The sequence below is a fragment of the Melanostigma gelatinosum genome (genome assembly GCF_949748355.1).
Source record: "Melanostigma gelatinosum genome assembly, chromosome: 18".
NCBI classification, from domain to species: domain Eukaryota; kingdom Metazoa; phylum Chordata; class Actinopteri; order Perciformes; family Zoarcidae; genus Melanostigma; species Melanostigma gelatinosum.
In genome coordinates, this window is record NC_136651.1 from 12,808,537 (window position 1) to 12,832,266 (window position 23,730).

General features: G+C 41.1%; 1 protein-coding gene across 1 annotated transcript in view; it reads right to left on the reverse strand.

Annotated features, from left to right (window-relative positions):
• Nucleotides 1-7,206: 7,206 nt before the first annotated feature.
• Nucleotides 7,207-23,730, reverse strand: part of LOC306791988 (matrix metalloproteinase-17-like) — a 68,059-nt gene continuing 51,535 nt past the window's right edge. Inside the window, exons 5-10 of the mRNA XM_079288952.1 lie at nt 18,799-18,975; nt 17,903-18,005; nt 16,170-16,252; nt 15,324-15,476; nt 14,774-15,031; nt 7,207-8,859 (exon numbers count right to left, since the gene is read on the reverse strand). Of these exons, the coding sequence (XP_079145078.1) occupies nt 8,534-8,859; nt 14,774-15,031; nt 15,324-15,476; nt 16,170-16,252; nt 17,903-18,005; nt 18,799-18,975 (1,100 nt within the window). The 3' untranslated portion in view covers nt 7,207-8,533. The remainder of the gene's footprint in view (nt 8,860-14,773; nt 15,032-15,323; nt 15,477-16,169; nt 16,253-17,902; nt 18,006-18,798; nt 18,976-23,730) is intronic.

The window sequence follows — 23,730 nt, forward strand, 5'->3', positions numbered from 1 at the left end:
TGTGTGTGTGTGTGTGTGTGTGTGTGTGTGTGTGTGTGTGTGTGTGTGTGCTGGGCCTGAAATGCATGAAAGATTCTCTCTCCTTCAGTCCAAGTTGAGGAAGAGTGAGCAGAATTTCAAAGTGCCCTGGGGGGATGGAGGAGCAGACAGGTCTCTTCCTGGCAGCTCTGCTTGTGTATTGAGAACAAATCATGAGATTACAGAGGTGATTGGAGTTTCGGTGCAGCCTTGACAATGCTGCTTACCCTATGAGGCCATTTGGCCCTGCCCCTCCCCCCCCCCTCCACCCCGTGTTACCTCCACCCTGGGAGGAGAGCGGGCTCTCTGATGGAGCAAACAGTTAGCAGCCCGTTTACATGAAAGGCTGGTGGGAGGAAGTCGTTTGGGACTTTAGAGGACAAATATTTAAAGTTGCAGAGCAATTCATTTAATACATGAATTTCATCTGGGGACAATTTCTTCCACAGAACTTGATTTGAACTTTTAGCTGAGGTTTCCAAATATACCAAACATATTTCTTTGTGACATGTTTTACAAAGCATCTTGAATCTTTCCATTTGGTGGAATGGTTCAGCCATATAAAACATTGCTTCTTAGGAGTTTGGGAATAACCATCAGTGTAAATGTCATACTGCCTAAATGAAGAGTTGGAACAAGCTAAAGCAGAATACGTGATACTGTCTGACAGAGTGGAATTTTGCAACCGTAAAGCTAAAAAGGTAAAGGGAACAAAAACTAGTTCGCTTTAGAACTTTCCCATTCTTTAGACAAATTAAAGTAATTGCAAAAAGAGTGGTGATTGTTTCTATACTTATTACAATACATCAATCATACAGCATAAAGGTTTCAGATTAATTGGTCTGAGCACTCACCAAATTACAGGGAGCATGCATCAACATGTGTCCATCTGTGGTCAGATATTGAGATTGGTTTGACCTTAATGCCACAATGGGAAGAGATCCATAATCAGCTATGACTTGCTTTTTTATTCTCATTTTAATCTCATTCTTTATTTAGTTTTTGGGTTGTTTTACTGACCGTTTTCTATGTGCAACCTATAGTAACCCCTTTGGTTCAGATTAGATGTATATCGAGAAAGTTGTGGCTGACAATGTACTGTATACAGTATTACCATATTATTTAGCTGATCCATCTCCTGATTCTACAGCACACTTAGAAAGAGCGGCTCGCTGCCTTCGTGAGAGCTTTCCGCTTCCAACTTCAGGCGTGTTGAAACATTTCTCCTCAGCTTTAAATCAACTTCACGCTGAAAGATGGAATTCAGTTTGCTCCTCCTGCCTGCGGCCTGTGTCACCTCTGCAACTATGCTACAAAGTCAAGTTCGTGTAGGAGGCGATATCGCTAACATCTGCCTCTGCTAATGGTATTTCAGCATGATTGGGCACTGCTATAATAGGAATGCAAATGAAGTATACTGGCAACGTTTGCATTGGAATCGGGATAGTTTGCTTCACAGTTTTATCCAGTGACTTGCAATGAATCTGATAGGAGAGTAAATTGCAGATCTGCAGATATCAAATTCGTGTTCGATGTTAGTAGTATTCCTCCTGCATTACATTTGTTTAGTGTGGTGTTTCTGTGCTGCATCAGATCTTGTGCAGAAAAAATAACTCACAGGAAATGTTGTGGTTTTCACAGTTTCGAAAAGTTAACCTAAGCTGCAGTTTGGGGACGTGTCTCTGTGATCTGTTCACCGCTTCGGATGAAGTGTGGCAGAGTGGGTGGGATGAATAATCTGAGGTACTCCCCCAAGCTAGTCATTTACAAATACAGAGAATGGGGAGGTGTGTTTTTGTGTGGGGAGAGCGAATCCATAACATTTTCATTCCTTCAAAAACAACCTCCTCCAGCGTCGAGCAAAGAGTTTCCAGAACCGCAGTGTTAGTGTAGGATGCAAAACGTATGATCTAAAAACAGAGAGAATCACCAAGCCGCATTGTATAATTAAAGAAAAGTTGTTCCAATGCTTTAATGTAATAAGGATCCCAACATTATAGAATGTAGGCGAAGATAAACTAGATCTTACTGTATTTTTACAATACAGTAACATACATCTATGATGTAGGAATATTTACCATTGTCCTATGACTGTGGAAATAAGAAGTAATATTAATTAAGAAGCCACAAACAAGTTGCAATAAAGCTCTTATTTGTCAATACTGCCACCTACTGGATATGTCTTTCAAATCTCAATGTGCTGTAAATGAATGATCCATTCACTCACAATTGTTTGAGTGTAAATATATTTACTTTGTGTTGTTGTCTTGTACAGAAGTAATGAATGTTCCCTTGTAATTAATAATACCCACAATACAATACAATTCAGCCTTCAACCTCAACAGTTGCCAATCAACAGTGCCCCGAAAAGATAAATTCCATTGCGACAGCTACTGTACTTTAACCAATATGCTTAAATGAACATATTGTCGACGTGAAATTATTCATTCATATTCTTATTCACTCAATATGTATGATAAAAAACACAGTCTAGCAAATTAACAATATTTTTAAGTACGTAATACGCAAATTACAAACTATGTATAATATACGATGATTCACACAAATACATAATCTTGAACAAAAGAAACATATTTAAACACATTGCAGAGGGATTTTTTTTTAAAATGCCTGTAGGAGAAGCAGCACTTCTGCAGATCATAATTCTACTGGTCTGGTCTACTGAGCATGCTGAAACATGCAGTTAGGAAAAGTGCCATTTATGCACCTAATATAATAATCCCCTTCTGAAGGCGCTTTAGCAACACATAATGATATTTTACTGCAGAAAACATAATATGAGGAGGAAGGTAACGCAATTGCCGTAGACATTGCAATTATTCTCAATTATTGCAAAGAATAAAGACATATACAGTATTTGCATTTATTCAGTTTCCACCTTGTACCCTTATCATTTGATTGTACAGACGTGTTTTGTCAGAGGCATAATAAATGAAATTAATTCCAGCACTGATCATCTGCAAATAACTAACATAGAAAAGCATGAAGGAGGCAAAATGAGACTATTACTTCTCCCTTTTGTAGTACAAATGATGTTTTGGGTTTACCAAGAAGGACTTGAGGCTGAAGTTCATGTTTCTAGACAGAAATTCACGGACAAATATACAATATTTAGCGCAATATTAAACTTTGAGGAAATCTCTTGTGATGTATATGTTAATTATTGACACTATATTGTAAGGTGTTGTACCCCTTGCACTTAGCGTTATGCATTCAAAATGTTAATATTCTTGAAACCTGATACATGGAAGATTCAACAGGGAGAATAAATGTACTGCAAGTGTTGTAAAGAGACATCTTAAAACTTAAAGATTTCATGCAACGGGGATAAGGACTCTTCCACATTTAGTGTGAAAAGCGTGCTTAATCAAAGAAAATTGAAAAGGAATTGATAAAAAGAGAGACGCTAACGAAACAATTAAAGTGAGAAATTAGAGGACGACATAAGGAGGCGAGCCGAGACAAAGAGAAGGCCAAGAGAAAGTGAAGTGAATCTTAGGGAGAGTCAGCCAAACACTGACAGTGCTTTGACCCACTTGAACCCAAGTGGTATATTTCTTGGTCTACGATCATGGAATATTGATCAGATCTCATACTCTACATCCACTTTTACAAAGACCATCATCACGCTGGTTTAACAACTTATGTCAAAATGTCATAGTTCACCACCAGCAGAGGGCATCAGAGTGCAAACAAATAGTCGATAGACATACAGAAGGACTGTCCTGCATATTTACAATGGACTAAGGTAGAAAAGTGCACCTAAAGTTAACCCTCACAAAAACACCCAAATAGAAAATAAACCCCATACTACTACCACTACTACTACTACTACTACTACTACTACTACTACTACTACTACTACTACTACTACTACTACCACGAGGTAAACCCAGGACCTTCCTGCTGTGCTTTTATTTTATATTATCATAAATGGTCATGAAGAATATAGTTGCTGTAAATTCAGACATGTTTAGAAAACCGTGCTGAGCCGTTTGCCACCACAGGTTGCCCATCTCAGAGTTTACATCCTACCTCATCCTCTCAAACCATCCCATGACTCAATTTTGCAAGAGTTTTGCAGGAAATTGCTCCGGCGGGGAGTATTACAGCTTCACTGTGGTTCATCTCTGATTGATTGATTGGCTCTGCCCGGCCTGTGCCATTGATAATGGGTGCAAAAGGCCTTCAGGTGTCATTTACGATTAAAGGGAAGGATCTATGCTCGGCCAATATCTCATCGATTTAAATAAATCTACATATCTGTACCATGACTGAACCGACTGATGTCTGTAATAAGTCATGCTGGCAGAGGGCGTTAAATGGTGGGATTCTTTACTCATAAGCATTCCATGTGAATTTTATCTGTTTTATGTGCTTTGTCGTGAAGTTCAAAAATGTTTTCCTATTATTTAGAACTTACTGTAGTTGAGCCGGTTTTCATGTGCTCCAAAAGTGAATACTCTGGCATCCTGTCTGTGTCCCCCATGGCTCCCACACGGCTCCCTGTCAGGTCTTTAAAGGTCCGTGTTGTGTATTATGCACCTGTGCCAGCTTCAGGGGTCCTGCTCTGAGCTCTTTGATGTGCGCGTCAGGACAGGCGAAATGCAAAATGGACAACCACAACAGCTGCTCCTTTCCCCCATGACCATCACCTCCTGGTATATGGAGGGCTATCCTTAAAGCCAAAAGCCTACACACACACACACACACACACACACACACACACACACCCCTGCACTTCTATCATTGTGAGGACACTGGATACATAATGTATTCCCAAGCCCCTTAACCTAACCATCACAACTAAATGCCTAACCCCAACCTGTACCTTCTCAAACAGGCCTTTGAAGAAGTGAGGACTGTCCTCACTTTGAAGGCATACAACTCCTGTGGTCCTCACAAAGACAGATGTACAAGTATATACACACACAGACAGAGACAGACAGAGAGCGAGAGAGAGAGAGAGAGAGAGAGAGAGAGAGAGAGAGAGAGAGAGAGAGAGAGAGAGAGAGAGAGAGAGAGAGAGAGAGAGAGAGAGAGCAGTACAACGAGAGTGTGTCTGATCGAGAGCATGGTTCAGAATTCAGAAATGACTGCAGAGCACTAACCTGGCCTCTCCCTCTCCCCCTCTCTCTCTCTCCCCCTCTCTCTCTCTCTCTCCCTCTCTCTCTCTCTCTCTCTCTCACACACACACAGAAATATAACAGGGTTTTGGTTATCTGGCTAAACACTTGTATACAACCTGTCATCATCTCATCAGACCTCAATGTAGCTCAGTCAGAGCAGTTACTTTTGGGAGTATATTGTTATAACTGATTATGGTTCACACTATTAAAAGAGGTGTCAATAATTGTCCTTTAACAGACCGTAACAGCAACAATTGATCCTCTCTGGATTATGTACTTACCGCAAAATTTCTTCTTTATCTTTGCTACTGTCTCTCTGGAGAGGACATTTCTTTTTTTCCTATCTCTAAATCTGTTTGTCTTTTTCCGTGTTTGTTCTGTGGCTGCCAGTTCTTCTATTATCAGTTTGCCTGTGTCTAACCCCGTGTCTGTCCATTCATCTGGCACTTCCTGTCCATTTGTTTCTCCTCTTACACTACACAACCCCACAGAAACTTCTCAGCTTTGCAAGCAGCTCCTCAACTCTTGCATATTTTAGTTACAGAGTGATTGATTGGTTCTGCGTGGCCCATCTGGAGACTCAAGCAGCGAGAGAGCCATGGGGCGACTATAGAAGGAGATCTATGGATGGTGACACTCTTTTTGAATATTCAGTGAAATAGTAAGTTTTGAAATGAAAAGTGTCTATCTACAATAATTCCAGTATTACTAAATTAAACATGTAATTATTTCCTTTAGTGGTGCCTTGCCAAACAGGAAGTACAGCTATAGAAAGTGACCCATCCCTGCTGCGTTTGCCTGTGGGTGCAGGTGCTCTCCTGGTGTCTCCTGAGACACACCAGTTAATTAATACCACTCGAGTGTGTCAGGAGCAAGGAAGGAAAACTGCTGCTGTTGGCAGAAATGATGATTGAGTGACTTTTTTAAAAACTTTTAAACTTAATTTGACCTCAAAAACAGAATAAAGTTTTCATGTCTGCAGTATTTTGGTGACGGTTCATTTGCAGAATATTGGGTAGAATAAACATCCACACAACTGCATAGACATGCAAACACTGGATTTGTTCCTTTACATTACTTAGGTGTTTGATGTAACTGTAACTAAAAGGTTGTCAATTTGTGGTTACTTTTGAAATCCACATGAGAGTAAAGAAGAGTCGATAAAACTCGGAGAGATTATGAGGTGGCTCACGGTAATAAGCTTAACGAGCAGCGGTGGGCGGTGTGCAGACTTAGATTGCCCCAGGTTTCACCTTTCAGACTGCATACACGCTACTGACTTCCTCTCTGAGAGGCAGAGGTTGTGGCTGCAGACTGAGAGACCACGAACTGCTCAGTGCAGAAAAGTACTGCAACCTCCTCGCATGTTTTTGGGTTAAAATAACAGTAATTTAATCTATCTTTTTTTTCCAATTTCTTTTCAATTCAATATTCTCCTTATAATATTCTACAATATCAAAATGAAATGTTAGATATTGCAGTGAAGAACAGTGGTGTTTTTGAAGATGCACATTAAACATAAATCATTTATGAGGCTGACATTCTGTTAACGCCTCTGATCTGTGAATGAGCAGTATCTGAGCGGCTGAATATTCGTTGGACTCTGTGACATTACTTCCCTGATTCTGTTTCTTTAAGAAACAGAGTTACACCGTATAATCCTCTGCCAGCAAATCTGCTCATAGAGCCACTCGGAGCGAGTGAGTGAGTGGTGTGATTGACGTGTTGTGTTTTTTTCATTCTTGATGAGCAGCAGTGACCGTTACAAGAGGGAAACATGCAGAACATCAGAGAGATGGAGAGCAGCTCCCAGTTGGTGTTTGCAAGCTGCCATGTTACCTTCATCATGTCTTCAAGGCCGGGCTCCTTTTCAATGGCGCTAATTACACACACACACACACACACACTCGGACACAAACACTGACAACTCAAAATAATCTGCCTCCATAGAAATTCATGTGACCAGCCAATAAAGTCATTCAGATGTTTTTTTTAATTTTTCTAGAAAAATACTTTTACATTATAAAACACAGCTTAAAATATACACAGTCCACTCGGTTATGCAATAACTGCAGAACCCTTCAAACTCAAATATATCAGTCTATAGGTAAATATATCTTTACAGCAAGAATAAACTCCAGGGACCAAGTTGTTACTTATTCAGAAGGAGCTAGGGGTGATACATCGGCCGACAGTCCAGCAAAGTCTCTATAAACTACGGCCCGATCGAAGCAACGTTAAATAAACAGGAAGATTATCTCATCCGACTTTGATACAAAAGATACAACTAAACCAAGAACAGGGAATGCTTCTGAACCAGAGGTGGGAATGATGAAACCATTGGAATACGTACATGAGCAGCAGTCCCTCACTTCAGAGTACAGTCGAGAGAAGGAAACTGGTGCTGACAGAGTGCATCCATACACATCCAACTATCCTCAAGGCTTCTCACAGGAAAACAAAGTTTGCAAACTGAGTGTTAGTGGTGCATACAGCAGAGTAAACAAACATCACATGTATAACTTCCACAGACTTAGTTTTAAGCTATTTTCGTTGGAACTAGTTTCAAAGGAGGTATTGATCTCCATGAGTTCTGTGGATCATCCAGAGTAACTCTGACATTGTTTTTGCAAAGATACACTGTGTAGTTTTTCCAAATGTAATGTTTTCAGTGGTGAACTGCACAAATATATGCCTCCACCTCCACTGTATGGAGATGGCGGCAGAACCTATTGCATAATAATCAAACCATCTGCATGGCTAGTTACTACTAGAGGTGTGTGGAAATAGGTTTTTGGGGTAATTTTCAAAATGTATTATTATTCATACTATTCACAGGGCAAGTGCACAGCAGAATTAAATAATAGCGTCATAAAAAATGCTAACAATATGTTAAGTTTTTAACTAATATTGGTGAACTGTACCTTGTAATAAAGCATCTGCTTTAATTTCATAAACTAGGCAACAGTGCGCGTGTGTGTGCGTTTGTACGCTGTTCACCTTTGCACCTGCCTAAATCCGAGGACGTTTAACTTCTCTGTATATGAGGCATTGCAGCTGTAAACCTGCTACACATGAAGACAAACTATTTCGCTTGGTGCATTTGCAAAACATGTCTATAACCTGTGATATTTTCCCCTTCCACATATGAGGCAGTTTGACCGTTCAGTAAAACTCTTTGTAAAGCATGTGTGGGTTGATGCCTATAAGGATGACTACTTCAGTGTCCACCAAATGACCTGTAAAATAAATAAGAAAATAAGCACAAAAGGATGCCAAAGATATTGTAAGAAGATGCTTCCACTGAGCCGGCTACTGGCCCTTCACTCATCAGCTCATGCTGACTTTCGTCCCGTGCTTTGGCATCATAGCGGTTCTGAGCGGAGGGCCAGCGAGAGCGTCCAGAGAGGTGGCAGCAGCCACAGGGGGGAGGGGGAGGGGCGCGCTCCTAAAGGCGAGGCGGTGTCAGAGGTGCAGGAGCACACCTCGTATCCGTTCTCCGCGTGGTCCGGCTGATGGTGCACGTTGACTCTCGTCTCCGTGCTTTTGGGCTCCGCGTCCGGAGAGTCCGACTGCATCTCGGTGCACAGCAGCCAGTCTTTAGCGATGAGGCGGGGGTATCCGGCCTCCGCCTCCATGTCGCTGCTCGGCACTCGCCAGTACTCCTTCCCCTTGAAGAAATAGGATGAGCCTTCAGAGGGAGAGAGAGAGAGCGAGAGCGAGAGAGAGGGTTGGTTTGAGAACAGAATACAAGACGATGTGCTTTAGTATTCACACAGGGTAAATAAATTAGTCGGATAAACACCTCAAGTGGAGAACACATTGTTGGGATCCGGCAGGAGTGTGTTTGGTTATTAACAAGTATGAACACGAAATCATTGATATCAACAAAACTACAAAAATCAATAGCATAATTAACATATTAACAATAATGGGGCACCACCCTGGGATCAGGGACCAATAACCAAACTGTAGATAGAGTCTCAAAATAGTCAAAGTTCTATTCCACATTCAGAGTGAACAGTGGAGGTTTGAAGTCGAGCGCAGGCTATTGCATCCAGCTATTATCATAGAAACTACTCCTTCAAATATAACAGAGTTTATTTACTTAACATTACTGATTAAAACCAATAATATAAATCAACAAACATAGATTATACAACTACAAGCATACTACCTGAAAGCAACAAACAATCACGTGGTGTGGAGCGTGTGTGTGTGTGAGAAAAAGGAGAGAGAGAGAATGAGAAAGATGGGCGCGCAAAACTCGATTACTTCACGTGAGACTTAACAATGGAGGAGGAGAGGAAAAAAAGGGGGGGGAAGTAGGAAGGCGGACGTATTCAGATAATTAATTATAGATTATCAAACGGGGAATAAGACACGCGTAGCGGGAGCAACTCAACGCTGATAGGCTATCGCGCCACAGCGCCACGCGATTATTTCGCAGAAGTTTAAAAATTTCAACTCGCGCGTTGGCGATTTTGCGGCGTCCAACGCAAAAACGCGTCCAATGTGCCGCGCCATCGCAAAATCGCGGCGCGCCAGTCTCGTCGCGTCTGTGCATAGACTTTGTATGTAATCTCGACACCCGTCTAAAAATCAACGCGACCGGTGTGAACGCAGCATTAGTGACGTCATGGCCGTGTCACGGGGACTTCCTGTGGCCTCATCCAATGAGGTACCAGTGTTTGGTTTGACCCAAATCTCACACATCGGTGAGCTTTTGACACCTGGGGGTGGGTGCGGTTAAACCCACTTTAAGCGTTTGAAAGGCCAGGTAGGCCTCTCCTTTGTTTCAGCCACATGGTGAAGACCCAACAACATAAAACTCCAAAGGCATAGTGTGTCTGCTCAACACTTTCACACTGTTACTAACACACCACATGTTACACCTGTTCAAGACAGAGTGGGACTAATTTCAAACAGGATGAGATTACAAAAGATGAAAAACAAAAATCACCCGACAAAAAGACATGCCATTCATTCTTACATAAAATGAAATAAAGAAAATAAAATGGAGATCTTAGGGTATTGAAGAAAAACAACCTGACAAGCAGTTGATGTGCTTGCTGAGCAGATGGTACCGTAGGCTCCATTATCTCCATATGAAAACAATGGCTAAGCTGGCACACATCATTGTTACCACTCACCATGTGTTGTCACAAGCTTTTATTATTTGGTTGCAGTTAGGCATTGTGGAATGGTGGTGATCCAACTTGGGAGTGAACCAAATTGAATTAAGGTGGCAGATGCTTCCTGTATATATACTTGAGTGCTGTAAGCAAAGACTTTGCTGGTGAGATAGCTGCACGCTCGAGCAACCACGTTAAAAGAAACTGGATATATGAACACCACCAAAGCATGCATAAACACCCCTTAAAATTGAGTGAGAAGGTGTATTTTGTTTTGCTGTTTAGTAGAATTGGTTATCAGAAGTTTATTGTGCATGTACGTTTATTGTGCATTTACTCTCGCTGGCTCCAAAATGTGTCGTGTGACATTATGAAAAATGGGTTCATAAAAAAGATGGCAATATTTTTGCCACACGCTCCTATTGCTATAGTGCCATGTCAAATATAATATCTGATTTGAGTATAACAACCTGACTGTATGGATTGTTTGTACAATGGGACCAAAAAAAAAACCCATTTTGAATTTGGTTCACCAACAAATTCAGTTGCCTGAACTCTAAGAAACAATTTGTTATCAGGAAGGGCACCACTTCCCACAAGGCTGTTGACAAAGACAAACAAGAGGAGAGAAGTAAACAGATGATACTATCATGGCTTGTCCATGATTAAATGAATACGAGGCCTGAGATAAACAAGTGAAGGAGCTTGAGGGAAGTGAAGAATGTTCCCTTGTCGTTAATGGCCTTGGGAGTTCACCATTAACTGTGGAGTAAATGTTCTTTGGGTTTAAATGCTTGTCTAACAAAATCTATGTAAAATAAGTGAAGGAAACCTTCATTTGTTGTGATGGCAATGTTGTCTTTTTGTTTATAATGGCTATGAGGAATAATAGAAATACCTAAAATGTTCAAAGTAAGGTAAAACAGTGGTTGGGTTGGTTTAGACACTTCTCTATAAAGGGTTTTCACCCATTTAACCCACGGAACCTAGTAGAGTCCATTCACTGTGCATAATCATGAGATACTGTGTATTCAACCTATAGGCTGCAGCCTGTTGGAATAAAAATAAAGTATGCTCTACATTGCACGGACAAACTCATCATTCCTCTAACCTTCTGAGGACTCACTTCCCTCAGTCCTACCTTAACCATAAAACAAGTCCCAAAATAGCTCTGAGGTCCTTTGCAATGAGGATTTATTATATCCTCACTTTCCAAAAATGTCCTCATCCACGAAGTCCAGAGCTGATCTTTATCCTCACAAAGGCATGAGCACAAGAGTAATCACACCCACAAAGTCACTCTCCTTATCCATCTATCACTACTATTGGAGGTCCAATCCCATAGGGCTGAATGCCATTTTGCCAAAACTCTTTTTTCTCTTCCCCGAAGACTAAAAGTCCTAGCTGTACAAAGTGGTGAAACACATTTTAAATCTCACCCACCACTGGCGAATAACACCTGAATCAGCTTAAGAATACAGTTTTACTTCAGATTCTTTCACTGAAGATAAATCAATGGCTGAAATCAATGGGGGCTCATCCTTTTGCATTGGACTCCTTAGTCATTTTCACAATTGTACAAAAAGGACAGCTCTATTCATTCATTCCTGAAACATCAGCAATAAAGAATAAGGCAGGTGGTATTGTATCATTTTCTTGTCAACACATCGCCTGACAAGATCACACACCAAACTCATTCAAGATTCAAATCACTAAAATGAGTCACAAATACAGAGTTTCACTTCTAACAAAGGACGAGCAGCTTTACGATAATTAATTTTCATATAATAATTAGAAATATGTTATTTAATATCTTGTTTTCATATTGTTGCTATTCTATTATTAGTTTCCAACCGGGACTAGTGTGTTGTGTGTAACACGTAGCTTATCAACACAAAGTAGCCTCCGATTTGAATTTGTGATTCCAAAATCATTACAGGAATTACTTCCTGACATAATGGGAAGAGAGGTTGTAACTTTGACTTTACCAATGAGACACTACTAAAATTACTACCATACAGATTTGCCATACTGATGCCAGCAGCTATGGTTATTATCACCATTACTATTTTCATAACGAGGTGTCACCATATCGCCTCTCTCCTTCTTGCAGTCATATCTTTTCTTCCCTGCCTTTTCTCTCGATTCATCCTGCGCTGGTGAAACAAACAGAGCGCAGGCTTTGATGTGGCTCCAGTTCCAATGCCCCGTGGTCTGTCTATGTGCGTTTGTGCGTGTAGGTTTCCAAGTTTACCCCTTCCAGGCTCTGTGGTGATAATGGCCGGGGGTGAAGAGTCGGGACTGTGCGATTGGCCTCATCTCATCAAAGAGCTTGGAGCAAGACCGAAGACAGAACACTAAACACCTAACAGCGAAGGAGCTTTCTTGTATATACTGCAGGGGGGATTAAGGACATCCGAGCTCCCACTGAGACTGGCCTCAAAGGACTCTGTGGCTGCTTTTTGAGGGTATTTTGTTGAATTAAAAAAAATGCCCTTGCATCATTCAGAGCCTAATACACACACACACACACACACACACACACACACACACACACACACACACACACACACACACACACAAGCCTAACAGGAAAAAACTAAATGACGCACAACGTTTTCTCACAAATATTGCACACATGATTACTGTGGTGCTTTGATGGAAGCCGGTGTTATGACCTCGACAGTGGAGTTGATCAGTGTGATTACAGTGGGCGAGCTCCAAGGTCTGAACATGTTCCACTCTGTGAATGTGAAGCAGAGAGTCGGCGAACAAAGACCTTGTGCGCTACGTCAAAATAACACACAATACCTATGAGAGATAGCATTTTAATTAAATGAATAAATACATTCAATATGAGTTCAAACCACTTTGAAGATGTGGTAAGATTATTCTTTATTCAAATTAGTACAAGGTGTTGAACCCTGTATTCCACACAAACATCAATGTTATGCAATTTAATGACTATGGCACCACTGCTATGCAATGCTAGCCACTCTGTGGGGTCTTGAGTGTGTGTATCACACAAAATCACACATGTCCACCTCATAGTGGTGCCAGATGAAAAGTTAAGGGGTCACTAAGTCAGTAGGATTCACCCTCAGGAGACCATGAACGTTCATCCGTACTGTTAGCATGGCTCAAAAGACGCATTCAAGTGATTCCAACTATTTCAGCGTTTTACTGCTCCTGGAAAGTTATCTCACAATTGGAATCTGATTGTAAAACTTCATCCAAGACTTCAGGCTGCATGTTTGCTAACTTGCATAATTGTTCGATCCTTGTCTCATATATCTCTCGTGATTCATTCGTCTTTGAGGATTTCCCTGAAGAAGGATATTGCACAGTCTTGCCTTTGGCACCAGCACATACCAGAGCTACCAGTGGTCCGACGCTCTGGTGGAGTGTAACAACTCTATTGCTCTCTGAAAAAATGTAATCAGTTATCGCTGGAAGAAACAGACAGTGGGGATTCATCATTTATACGTTAAATGTAATCAATCAGTATACCTATATAATCAATTTTTAATAAAGACAGAAGAGGTCAAAATATGTCACTGGCTTCATTTGACATACCTTTTGACTGTGTGATAGATTGCTTTCGGGGATACGGTTTTGATCATATATTCTGTGGAATATTAAAAAAGTAGCAACAGTTCTTTAGGAAAGCCGGCATTTGTTCTCCGTTATTTATTAACACAGAGAAAGACAATGAATGACATCTGCTTTTGTGGTATTCTACTGTGTTATGATACAATATCATACTTGATACTTCATACTCTGAATTGTATTTGATTGTAAAGCACTTTGCGATATTTGCTCAAGAAAGGTGTTCTTATAAATCTAATTTTCGTTTACTTACTTTACTTCCAACACAGGAGAGAGCACCGTAGATTGTACGTAGAGGTAAAAGAGGTTGGGATATTGATCAAACTTTAGGTAACGCAACATGTCATCCAACCACGTCTAAAGCATAGCCGTAATGGGGCGGTTCAGACACCGTTAGACAATCTGACAAGCACTTCACTTGAAGCATACTGTCGCCTTAAGCCCCCGAGCAAAGCGTACCTCAATTCATACCTTTAGTCTTAAACTTTGGTTCGTGGCAAATAATGAGATCATGGATCTTGTGGACAAGGGGTGAAATTACATTTCTTTGCAGAGTGACTGGTTTTACTCTATGTGACAGGTTGAAGTGCACAAAAGGACATAAAAGTCAATGACTGGCTTTCTTTAATTAAGTCCTGTGCATGACCTGTTATGAGGAGGCAGAACCAGGCCACTCTTGAGGGACTAAATCTTCTAAAATGCCAGGGAGTACCTGGACCTTCAGTTGGAGGAACTAAAGGAAGGTTCTTGATGAAATAAAAACAAAGCAGATAGCAAAATCATCTTATTTTTGAAACCAAGCATAACTGGATGATGATAAATTGTAACTGACGTAAGAAGTCTTTAATTAAGGTTACTCACCATCAGACCACCGCATGGCGTCGTCCAGTTGTGGCGGCAGCCCCTTCCAGAGCGTGCTGTCTTTAGGGTAGCCCTGGTCCATTCGTCTCAGGTGGTCGTCGTAGCGCCAGTAGTGGCTGTCCTTGAAGAAGTAGGTTTTCTCGTTGTGTAACCAAACAAAGGCCGCATCCACTGCTTCCAGGGGCAGGCCGAAGTCACTGATTGGGCGAGGGTAGCCCTCCTCCACGTTATTGTCTTTAAATACCCAGTACTTTAGACCTGAAGGGGGGGCAGAAAATCAACCTAACAATCTATAGTTTAACACATCACACACAGCAGACAGTGAATGCACTTGAGATGATACATTTGAAAGGATGAGACCTGAAAGATATGTTCATGTACACTCATGAAATAAAAAAAGATTCACACATACCGGTACGTTTCGACAAAGAGAAGAAAGAATACAATTAAAGCCGGTGATTACAGATGCTCACTGACACTATTGACCTATGGAACTGTCAGTACATTTCAAGACTCATTCCAAGATCTGATCTTGTTTTTGGTACTGTACCTTTGAAGAAGACTATTTTGTGGTCCCCAGGCCTCTCATATACAGCATCCACACTGTCCAGATTGGTTGGGAGGCCCCTCCAGAAGCGATGGATCTGAGCGGGACGCAGAGACACCAGGTGCTTCTCTCTCGTCAGTCGCCAGAAGTACTTTCCTACGAGGAACAAAACAGTTTAGGATGCTGACAAATAATATTGGCTGTGGTGGCCCTTATTATTTGTTGTTTGTCATTTATTATCAATAGTAATCAATATGCATTCGTCGTTTCCTTTCCTCTGCAGTTTACCCATGTGTTGACAATTCAGAATAGCTCCAAGGCAAACTGAAAAAGAGGGAACTCTTCTTTCAAAAAAACATAATACTGCGCTTCAGACAATAACCAAAATATAACAGGCATCAATTCAGACGTCTGGAAAAAAAACTATTAAAAAAAGGCAAAATGATTGTAATGATGAATCAACAAACTGTTAATGTCATCTCATGTAAAAACAAATGAAAAAGTTTCAAAAAAAGTTTAACAACTGTCAGTTAAAGTTCTGCAGACTTTGCTAACACTTCTGGTGGTGAAGGTGTGCGAGTGTGTTTCTTGTTTCTGTTGTCAGTGGGAGGCTCGGGGTCATTCCTCCAGAGGGCAAGCTTGAAAGACTGATGTAATCTTTGGACTGCAGTCTCTCGGCAGGGCTCAACTGGCTCAGTTGGCCGTCTGCATCTACCACGCTCTCTCCTCCTCTCTCCTTTTCGCTCTTTTTTTAATTTCCTCTATTTCAGCTCATTTAGCTAATTTCTATTTTTTCCCAAGCAGCTCCGTGTCTTTTGCGTCCGTCTTTCTCCCTTTGTAACTCGGTACCTTTGAAAAAGAAGGCCTCCCCTCGTATCTGGGCCACTGCATCAAAGTGACTGGTGCATCTGTCTGGAGCATCTCGAGCCAGCCTGAGAGAGATGTGAAGAAAGTAGGAATGAAGAATGCGAAAAGGGGGGGGGGGAAAGAACCACTTCTGTAAAGCTGGACACATTAAATCTTTGAACACCACAGTCAATAATGTTTATGTGCTCTGATGAATGTGTATGTATTTTTAAAGATCTTTTTATGCATCTAAATTGTGCCTACCCATCAACCAGTGAAAGCAGGCTAAACGATACGGCTGACACGTTGAGATCCCTCAAGGTTTTTAAGTGATTTAAAGCACTGACGTGGCTGGCATACCAATGATGAAGCCATTCGCACCACAGGGCTGGGAGTGGGAGCCCGCCAGGCCTTATATTGCCAACAAAGGTCTCTATTCAAAGCTCTATTAACACGACACCACTACCTAGTGGTCAGCATTGGAGCCCTTGTCAGGCCTAATCCATCTTTTCACGCCTCATGACCTGATGGAGTCAGTGAAAAATGATGAATGAAGGCAGTGGCAGGGAGAAAAAGATGAAGGTTAAATATTGCACCGCTGCCTGTTTAGCTTATCCCTTCTTCTTAGTGCTGCCTTGCCGTTTACTGTAGTGTGTGTATGCATGCACGTGTTCTTTGAAAATAATTTGAATTGCACCAACCTTGTGAATGCGAGGTTGTGTTTTGTCTTTCGTTGAACCTCTCGGGGGCTACTTTAAGGGTTAGTGCTTGGTGGTTTGGGGGGTGTGAGTGTGTGTATGTACACTCAAAATACATAAATGGACAAATTAAGCCAAATTATCCTTGATAATCGGAAAAACTACAGGCTGATAGCGGCCCAACTTGCTTTAGGGAATTACTTAATTAGACGGGCAGGCTCCCAAACTCACTCTCTGCCTCTTTGCTAATTTTCTTTGTTGGCACCTCATGACTTCCTCTAAAGCACCAACAACCTCTATTTTACAATAAACGTTGAGTATTCCTGCATGGATTCATCACAATATTTCTCAGTGGAAGTGAAGAAAAAATTACAAAATTAGAAAACGATCACATTATAATTACGCTGATGTACAGGGAACCTCTATAATAATCTCTATAATGAGATCCAATCCAGTTACACTGCATTAAATACCACCTGTGTGAGGCCTATTCGGAGTATAATGTTCATATGGAAGTATATGGATGTAAACATCCCTAGTTCAGGAATCTATATCAAATTAAAACATAGTGAATATGAAAAAAAAAACAGTTATATGAAGAGGTTTGTGAGCATTTCCAACTTTGCCGACTGAAGCCATAAGATATATCGAAGAGCAGCACTTCTAGTTCCAATCAGATGTGTCCTGAGTCGACTGTGACGCAAGCATCACTTTCCGTGCCAAAATTGGACCGTGCCGTCTCGTTTTCTATCCTCTCTGCTGCACTCATCTGGCCACTGCAGCACAGGCCGTGGCATGTTGAATGGGATCAACAGAGCGAGTGAAGGCTGGAAAGCTTTTCAGAAAACAACACCGCGACTATTGTGACGCAAGATCACTGCATTCGGTCGAGACACAACAGTAAGATCCTATGAGATACAGTAGATGCTGACGAATCATTGAAGAGGCCCGAGTGGATCTTTTAATCCAGTATCGCACTAGAACACGAGATTGTGTTGCATGTGAACGATTCCAAGTAACTTTACATCTTCTACTTACAGGAAGGTGGATCTGTTCTCAGGAAGGTCCAGCAGGACGGGAGGTTCAGCCGTCTGGGAGGGGTTGGCTGGTCGGTTTGTGTGGGACACTGAGTCTCTGACACCTAGGAAGGTGCCAAATGTCAACTCAAATGGATATAAAGCAACGCTCTTATGATTCTTGGTTATTTGCTCTACTCCTGTTCTTTTGCAATGCTCCTATTTTCCGATGTTGTACCATATTATAACATTGCACACAATGTGTCTAATTCTCCCCTCTTTCTTGTTTGCTTTATTTATTTGTTCGCTCTTCATGTTCAACATTCTCTTTGCTCACACGGCCGTTTCCTCTCCATCCTAGAGTGAATGGCGCGATAAGGTCTCATGCCATAACGAGGTACAATTACACCCTCCGTGTTTTCATTAAATCAATAACCTTCCTCTCCAGAACTCATCAATTGCTGCTTCCCGCAAGAGAATGCCTCTCTGTATCTTCAGTCTGCTGAGCTGTCGCCAGCAAAGGGCTGTTTCCAGCACTACTGCGGGAAACATACATAATTACAGCAGAGGCCCTTGAGATATGGGCAGTGAAGAAGAGGAAGATTCTGTGCAAACAATGGTGTATGTCTCCCACAATGTTCTTGTTTCACACACTCTGAGACTTCACAGCACTGGTGAGAAATCTAGAAGAGGCAGAAACGTCTTTCAAGACTCAAATGAACAGCTCATTTAGCCAGTATGTGGTGTAGCATAGATATCCTGTTCATAACGACACAATTATCTAAACAGTGATTGAAAACGTTTTTCAGCTAAATTTAGAATTGGCAATAGAAATGCAACTAATTTAATATCACCCGTTTTTATCTCTTTCACACACACAACACACATATTCTGAGGTGAACACATGTTCCCTCGTACCGTAGAGCTGCCAGACGCGGACCTTGTCTTCGTAGGGCAGGTCGTATTTCAGCGGGTCGCCGACAGGACCCTGGTAGTACGGCCTCATGATGGACTCTATGGCTGAGGTGTGGACCAGGCCGATGGCGTGACCAAACTCGTGGACGGCAACCGCAAACAGATCCATCCCATGAGAGTCTGAAAGGAGACAGTGAGCGAGAGAGAGAGGGATCATTAAATAAAAAATAAGACATCACAGTAAATCTGACCTTTCTTTTAAAATACTTACTCACTGGGTCAAAATGGGTGGTAAATGCTCAATCTGACTTCCTAACAATTCTCCACTGACCAGTATAGATTATATGCAGGCCTATCAATCTATACCATGCACTGTGTAAGGGGGTGAACAGAAAGTACTATTGTAACGAGTTAGTTACAGTTGGGTTACTACAGAGTAACAACTGTGGCCCTACCACTAATTTAGACACATAAGATGGTTCTTTGTAAAGCTTTTTCGTAATGTGATAACCATCAGACTCTTATGGCTTACAGCTATGTGTACATAACTAGTTCACACACACGACTGTGAAACGGCTTTTTTTATCCGTGACCAAGATGAATGTTCAAATGGTCAAACATGTTGACTATACTTTGAGTTTGATGTTTGAACAGGGCATGAACGATTTTTAGTACATGGCATTGGAAAGACCCAGTGGCGACACTCACCAATGTGACCAACTTACTCTGTGTCCTAAATTGACCCAGTCAAAGCCCTGTTCAGGTATTTCATACTTTTTTTCAGCTCATCTGCTTATGGTGCAAATTAAGAGGCATGACAGACAGCTCAGGAGGCTTTGAGTGCTGTTCGGCATGTGGTGTAGTGAGATAACTATGGTAAAACTGCCCGAGTCCCTCGGCTGGCAATCAAAAAACCTGAGTGTGGAGAGATACCTTGAAGAGGCCGCGGGCTAATAAAGGATGCTTCCCTCTATGTTCAGCAAGAAAAAGATGAGAAAGAGCCTCCCAAACTCTTTGTCTGACTTTGCCAAGCAGGACAAAACCTGGGCTTGGAGATTTAGATTTGCAAAAATATGGAGAGCTAGCGTGTCAAGCCAAGCTAGCTTAGAGTTCCTTGGTGGCTAAGCTGAAGTCTGCATTCAGTTAACCTAAGGTTGGCCTCGGCTTGGGACGTGCACTCATGCTTACAGTACCCAGCTGGGGTATTCAGGAGGCAAATGCCAACTCTAATCTACAGGAACACATGGTGCAGAGAGGAAAGGTGGACAAAAGAAATGTGAGCGAGAGAACAGGGCCTCAGAACAGAGTATGTACCATGTCATCATATGCACGGTCCATGGGAGGCTGACACAATGATGGTAATGCCTGTGGACATAGTAGGAGCAGAGAGAATTGGATGGATGAACCAGATTCATTTAGGAAGGCAGAGAGATAGACAGAGAGAACTTTTGTGTAACTCTACGGACTATTTCATTCTTTTATGGGGTTTATGGGGTTCAATCTTTGTTCCACTGGATTAACCAGTGAGCCATTAAGCAGGTTTTTATCAACCCAAGTGCCCTCATTGCATGATGCTGATGATAATGGGAATTCATTTACTAGACCTCTAAGCTCTCTTGGATTGCTCCAGCTATTTGCAAGATCAAATTCAATACTTAGGCACTAAGCTAGTTTCAAACATTCAAACGTTCCAAATTCTATCACGTTGCACAATTACAACTTTAGAAATGTCTTAAGTAGTTAGGATTTCAGTAATATATAAATCGTCTCAGAAAACACCAGCACCGTCCAATCAAAAGCACTCATCCCTGTAAACAGGAAGTCATTGTAGCAACACAAGCTGTGGGATAACATATTAAACTTAAGTGTCAATCCTTTCAAAATGTAATTATTACTTACATTTCTCTCACTGGATGAGACCAGATCACACAAATAATTGAGTAACCAGAGATCATTGCCAACAACGTCCTCATTCTCCAAAATATCTGCCACTCCAGGCCCAAGAAGCTTGCATTCAGCATCATTACCAACTTCTTCCGCGCACAGCGTCCAATCTCTCCCTTCCAGGACGCAACTCGGGGTAATTGGAGCCAAAACAGCTTCTTCCCCTGAGCAGTGCTCCTCATCGATACATCTGATATCCCCCAAAATGGTAAACAGGACTACAATCAATGAGTTTGAAAATACTAAATTGCATTTCACTCTCAAGCTGTACGCTACCTTTTTGACTTGATTTGCGCAAGGGATCTTTCATTTCTTTTGATAAATATAGTTTTATATCAAGTCAAGTCGTTTTGTGAGTTTTCCTCACAAACAATGGAAGGCTAGAGTTGGTGGTTCTGCGTAGATTACAGTATTTGATGTTGTTGCAGCCCCTTTCACTCTTTTTTTGTGCAATGAAATTTCTTCCAACTGCATTGCAATGTATTTATAACTACGTATAGAGCAGTATTATTTAATGTGGTATTTCTGTTTATTGTTATAACTATGCATTGTACTATAGGTATTGAAACTAGTCAAGGCTTTCAGTGACAGCATCAGCTGTGGTAAATACATTTTGCCACTCAGTCCTCTGTCCAACACCCTATTAAGATGACAAAGACAATGTTTATTAGTCAGTATGCAAGACAGTTGCTGAGAAATTGGCAATATGCAAAGTAAATAATAGGCCTGGAGCAACCTTGTGTGACACATAATTAATCAGTTTATGTTGTGGTTGCCTCGTTCTTCTTCCTCTCTTTCAAAATTGAGTCGACGATGATATACTGAGCTACTTTTCAACATGTACGGGGATCATTTCCCTCTGTGTTACGAGCTTCGACGTCTTCTTTCCAGGCTCTCAAACATTTATGGTACTTTTATGTTGTAGATATCTCACAGCTCTGTACTGCTACATGTGTATTGTGTCAGATCTAAAACAGTACGATGGTGTAAACAGACCCTCTGGGGCTCCAGTCCAAGTGAGGATCATTTGTTGTGCAATGAATACAGTGCAGTCAAGTGCTCCATTTATTGTGATGTGGTATGATGTAAATAGTCTCTGGCCTCCACTTTGCTCAAACATTAACAAGGACAAGAACCATCAAGCTCAAAGGTTAGCCTGTACATTGGATGGGAATCCTTGTAATGTGGTGGCTTATGATTACAGCATCTTTGCTGGTGTAAAAATGCATATTGGTTTTGCAATTGTGTCATTTGACATTATTATGTCTCAGTTAAAAAAAAAGAAAAAAGAAGTGTTCTTTCAGGTTCATGAAAACTCAGAGAGACAATAGCTACAAATGATCTGTTACTTATCTGAACGAATAGTAATGGAATAAACAATTCAGTGTTTAATAAGCACACATCTTCACAGGGCACATGCTCAGTGAGCACTAACAGTGTTTACATGTTTATCCACTGGAGGTACATGAACACAGCTCAGTCTTATATTGTGTAGACTCGCCGACACTGCAAGTCTTTCCACCGGCACAGTTCAACTTTAACAATGGTGACAACAAGCAACCTAATGGCTATATACTTCATTTTGGAGGAAAGGTAACTCAGAAATAAGTATGGTACTTTAAGGCTCCAGTACTGTTCAACTCTGCCCTCCTCTCGTACGTACCTGTTCTAACTTTGTGGTTTGTTTATGCTCTTTGAAATCTGATCCTGTTGCTACTTCTTTTCTTCAGTTTTCTATTCTGTGTTATACTACAATACTTTGTTATCATCTGCTCTGTTTCAGCCAGCAGCAGTCTGGACATGTGGTGGTGTGAAACCCAGGCAAGGGCAATATGTAATATATTACAAAGGGTGGGTTTGAAGACAAAACTTTAAATTACACTTCCTGTTATGCTTTATATAAGTAACACGTAACAACATGATGTAGCCTAGAGAGTCTACATTCTTTACCACTCTCCCCACATCAGTGACTCTGCCTTAGTCCTTGTTCTTTAACGAGCTGAATAGCTCCACTGTCCTAGACAACTTCCCCCATCCACCTCTACCACCAAACAAGCGAGAGTGACATTTGTTTTCTTCTTTTACCAACATGTCCATAGTCCTATAACCTTAATTATCCCTTGCAGAATTCACACAGATGCTTTTAAATATTTACACACCTAAAACAAAAAACAGATATCCTGCACATTGTCGGTCACTTGCACTTTATTTTGTAACACAGGCTTGATTGCTACACCGTTGCACATTTCCGTGTGGGACTAATAAAGGATTATCGCATCTTATCTTATCGTAATGGTGTAAGATTTAAGATTCAAAGTGAACACGGTCTAATGCACACTTGGGGAAAAACGTGACTGGGGTTGTAATATCTTTATGTAGGTCATATTATCTGAGGAGAAGTTTAAATGAATGATAATATAGTACCATTAAACTGTCAAATGACGCTGATTGTCTAAATCAGAGGTCTTCAACAGGGGGTCCGCGAAATATTTGGTTCATTAGACAATTAAAAAAAACAACGTTTTTCTCTAAACATGAATGTGTCCATTATTTGAATAGTTCAGTATTGTATGAAAGATAACAGGTATGTTTATGCATGGCAGTGGCACCAATAGGCCATCACTTATTTTCGTTTCCAGATTTATGTTTAAAATAAAAATGTCAATTTGAATAGCTTGTATGCATGATTATCATGCAATTGACAGACAATGTTGATATTGGTATCAGCTGACAAGGTGTGTTTATAAATGGCAGTGGCACGACCACTCACTGTACCGTGCACATGTTTCAAATAAAAACATGAATATATGAACCTGTGTATTATTAGAATAGCATTATTATAACATATTATTATAACATATTAGTATTGAATGCACAATAAAGAGGTATGTTTATACATGGCACGAGGCCCAGTTTAATATAAAACACAATTTTATACAATATATATAGTCGGGGGTCCCTGCTCCATCTCTCTGTCAGTTTGGGGGTCCT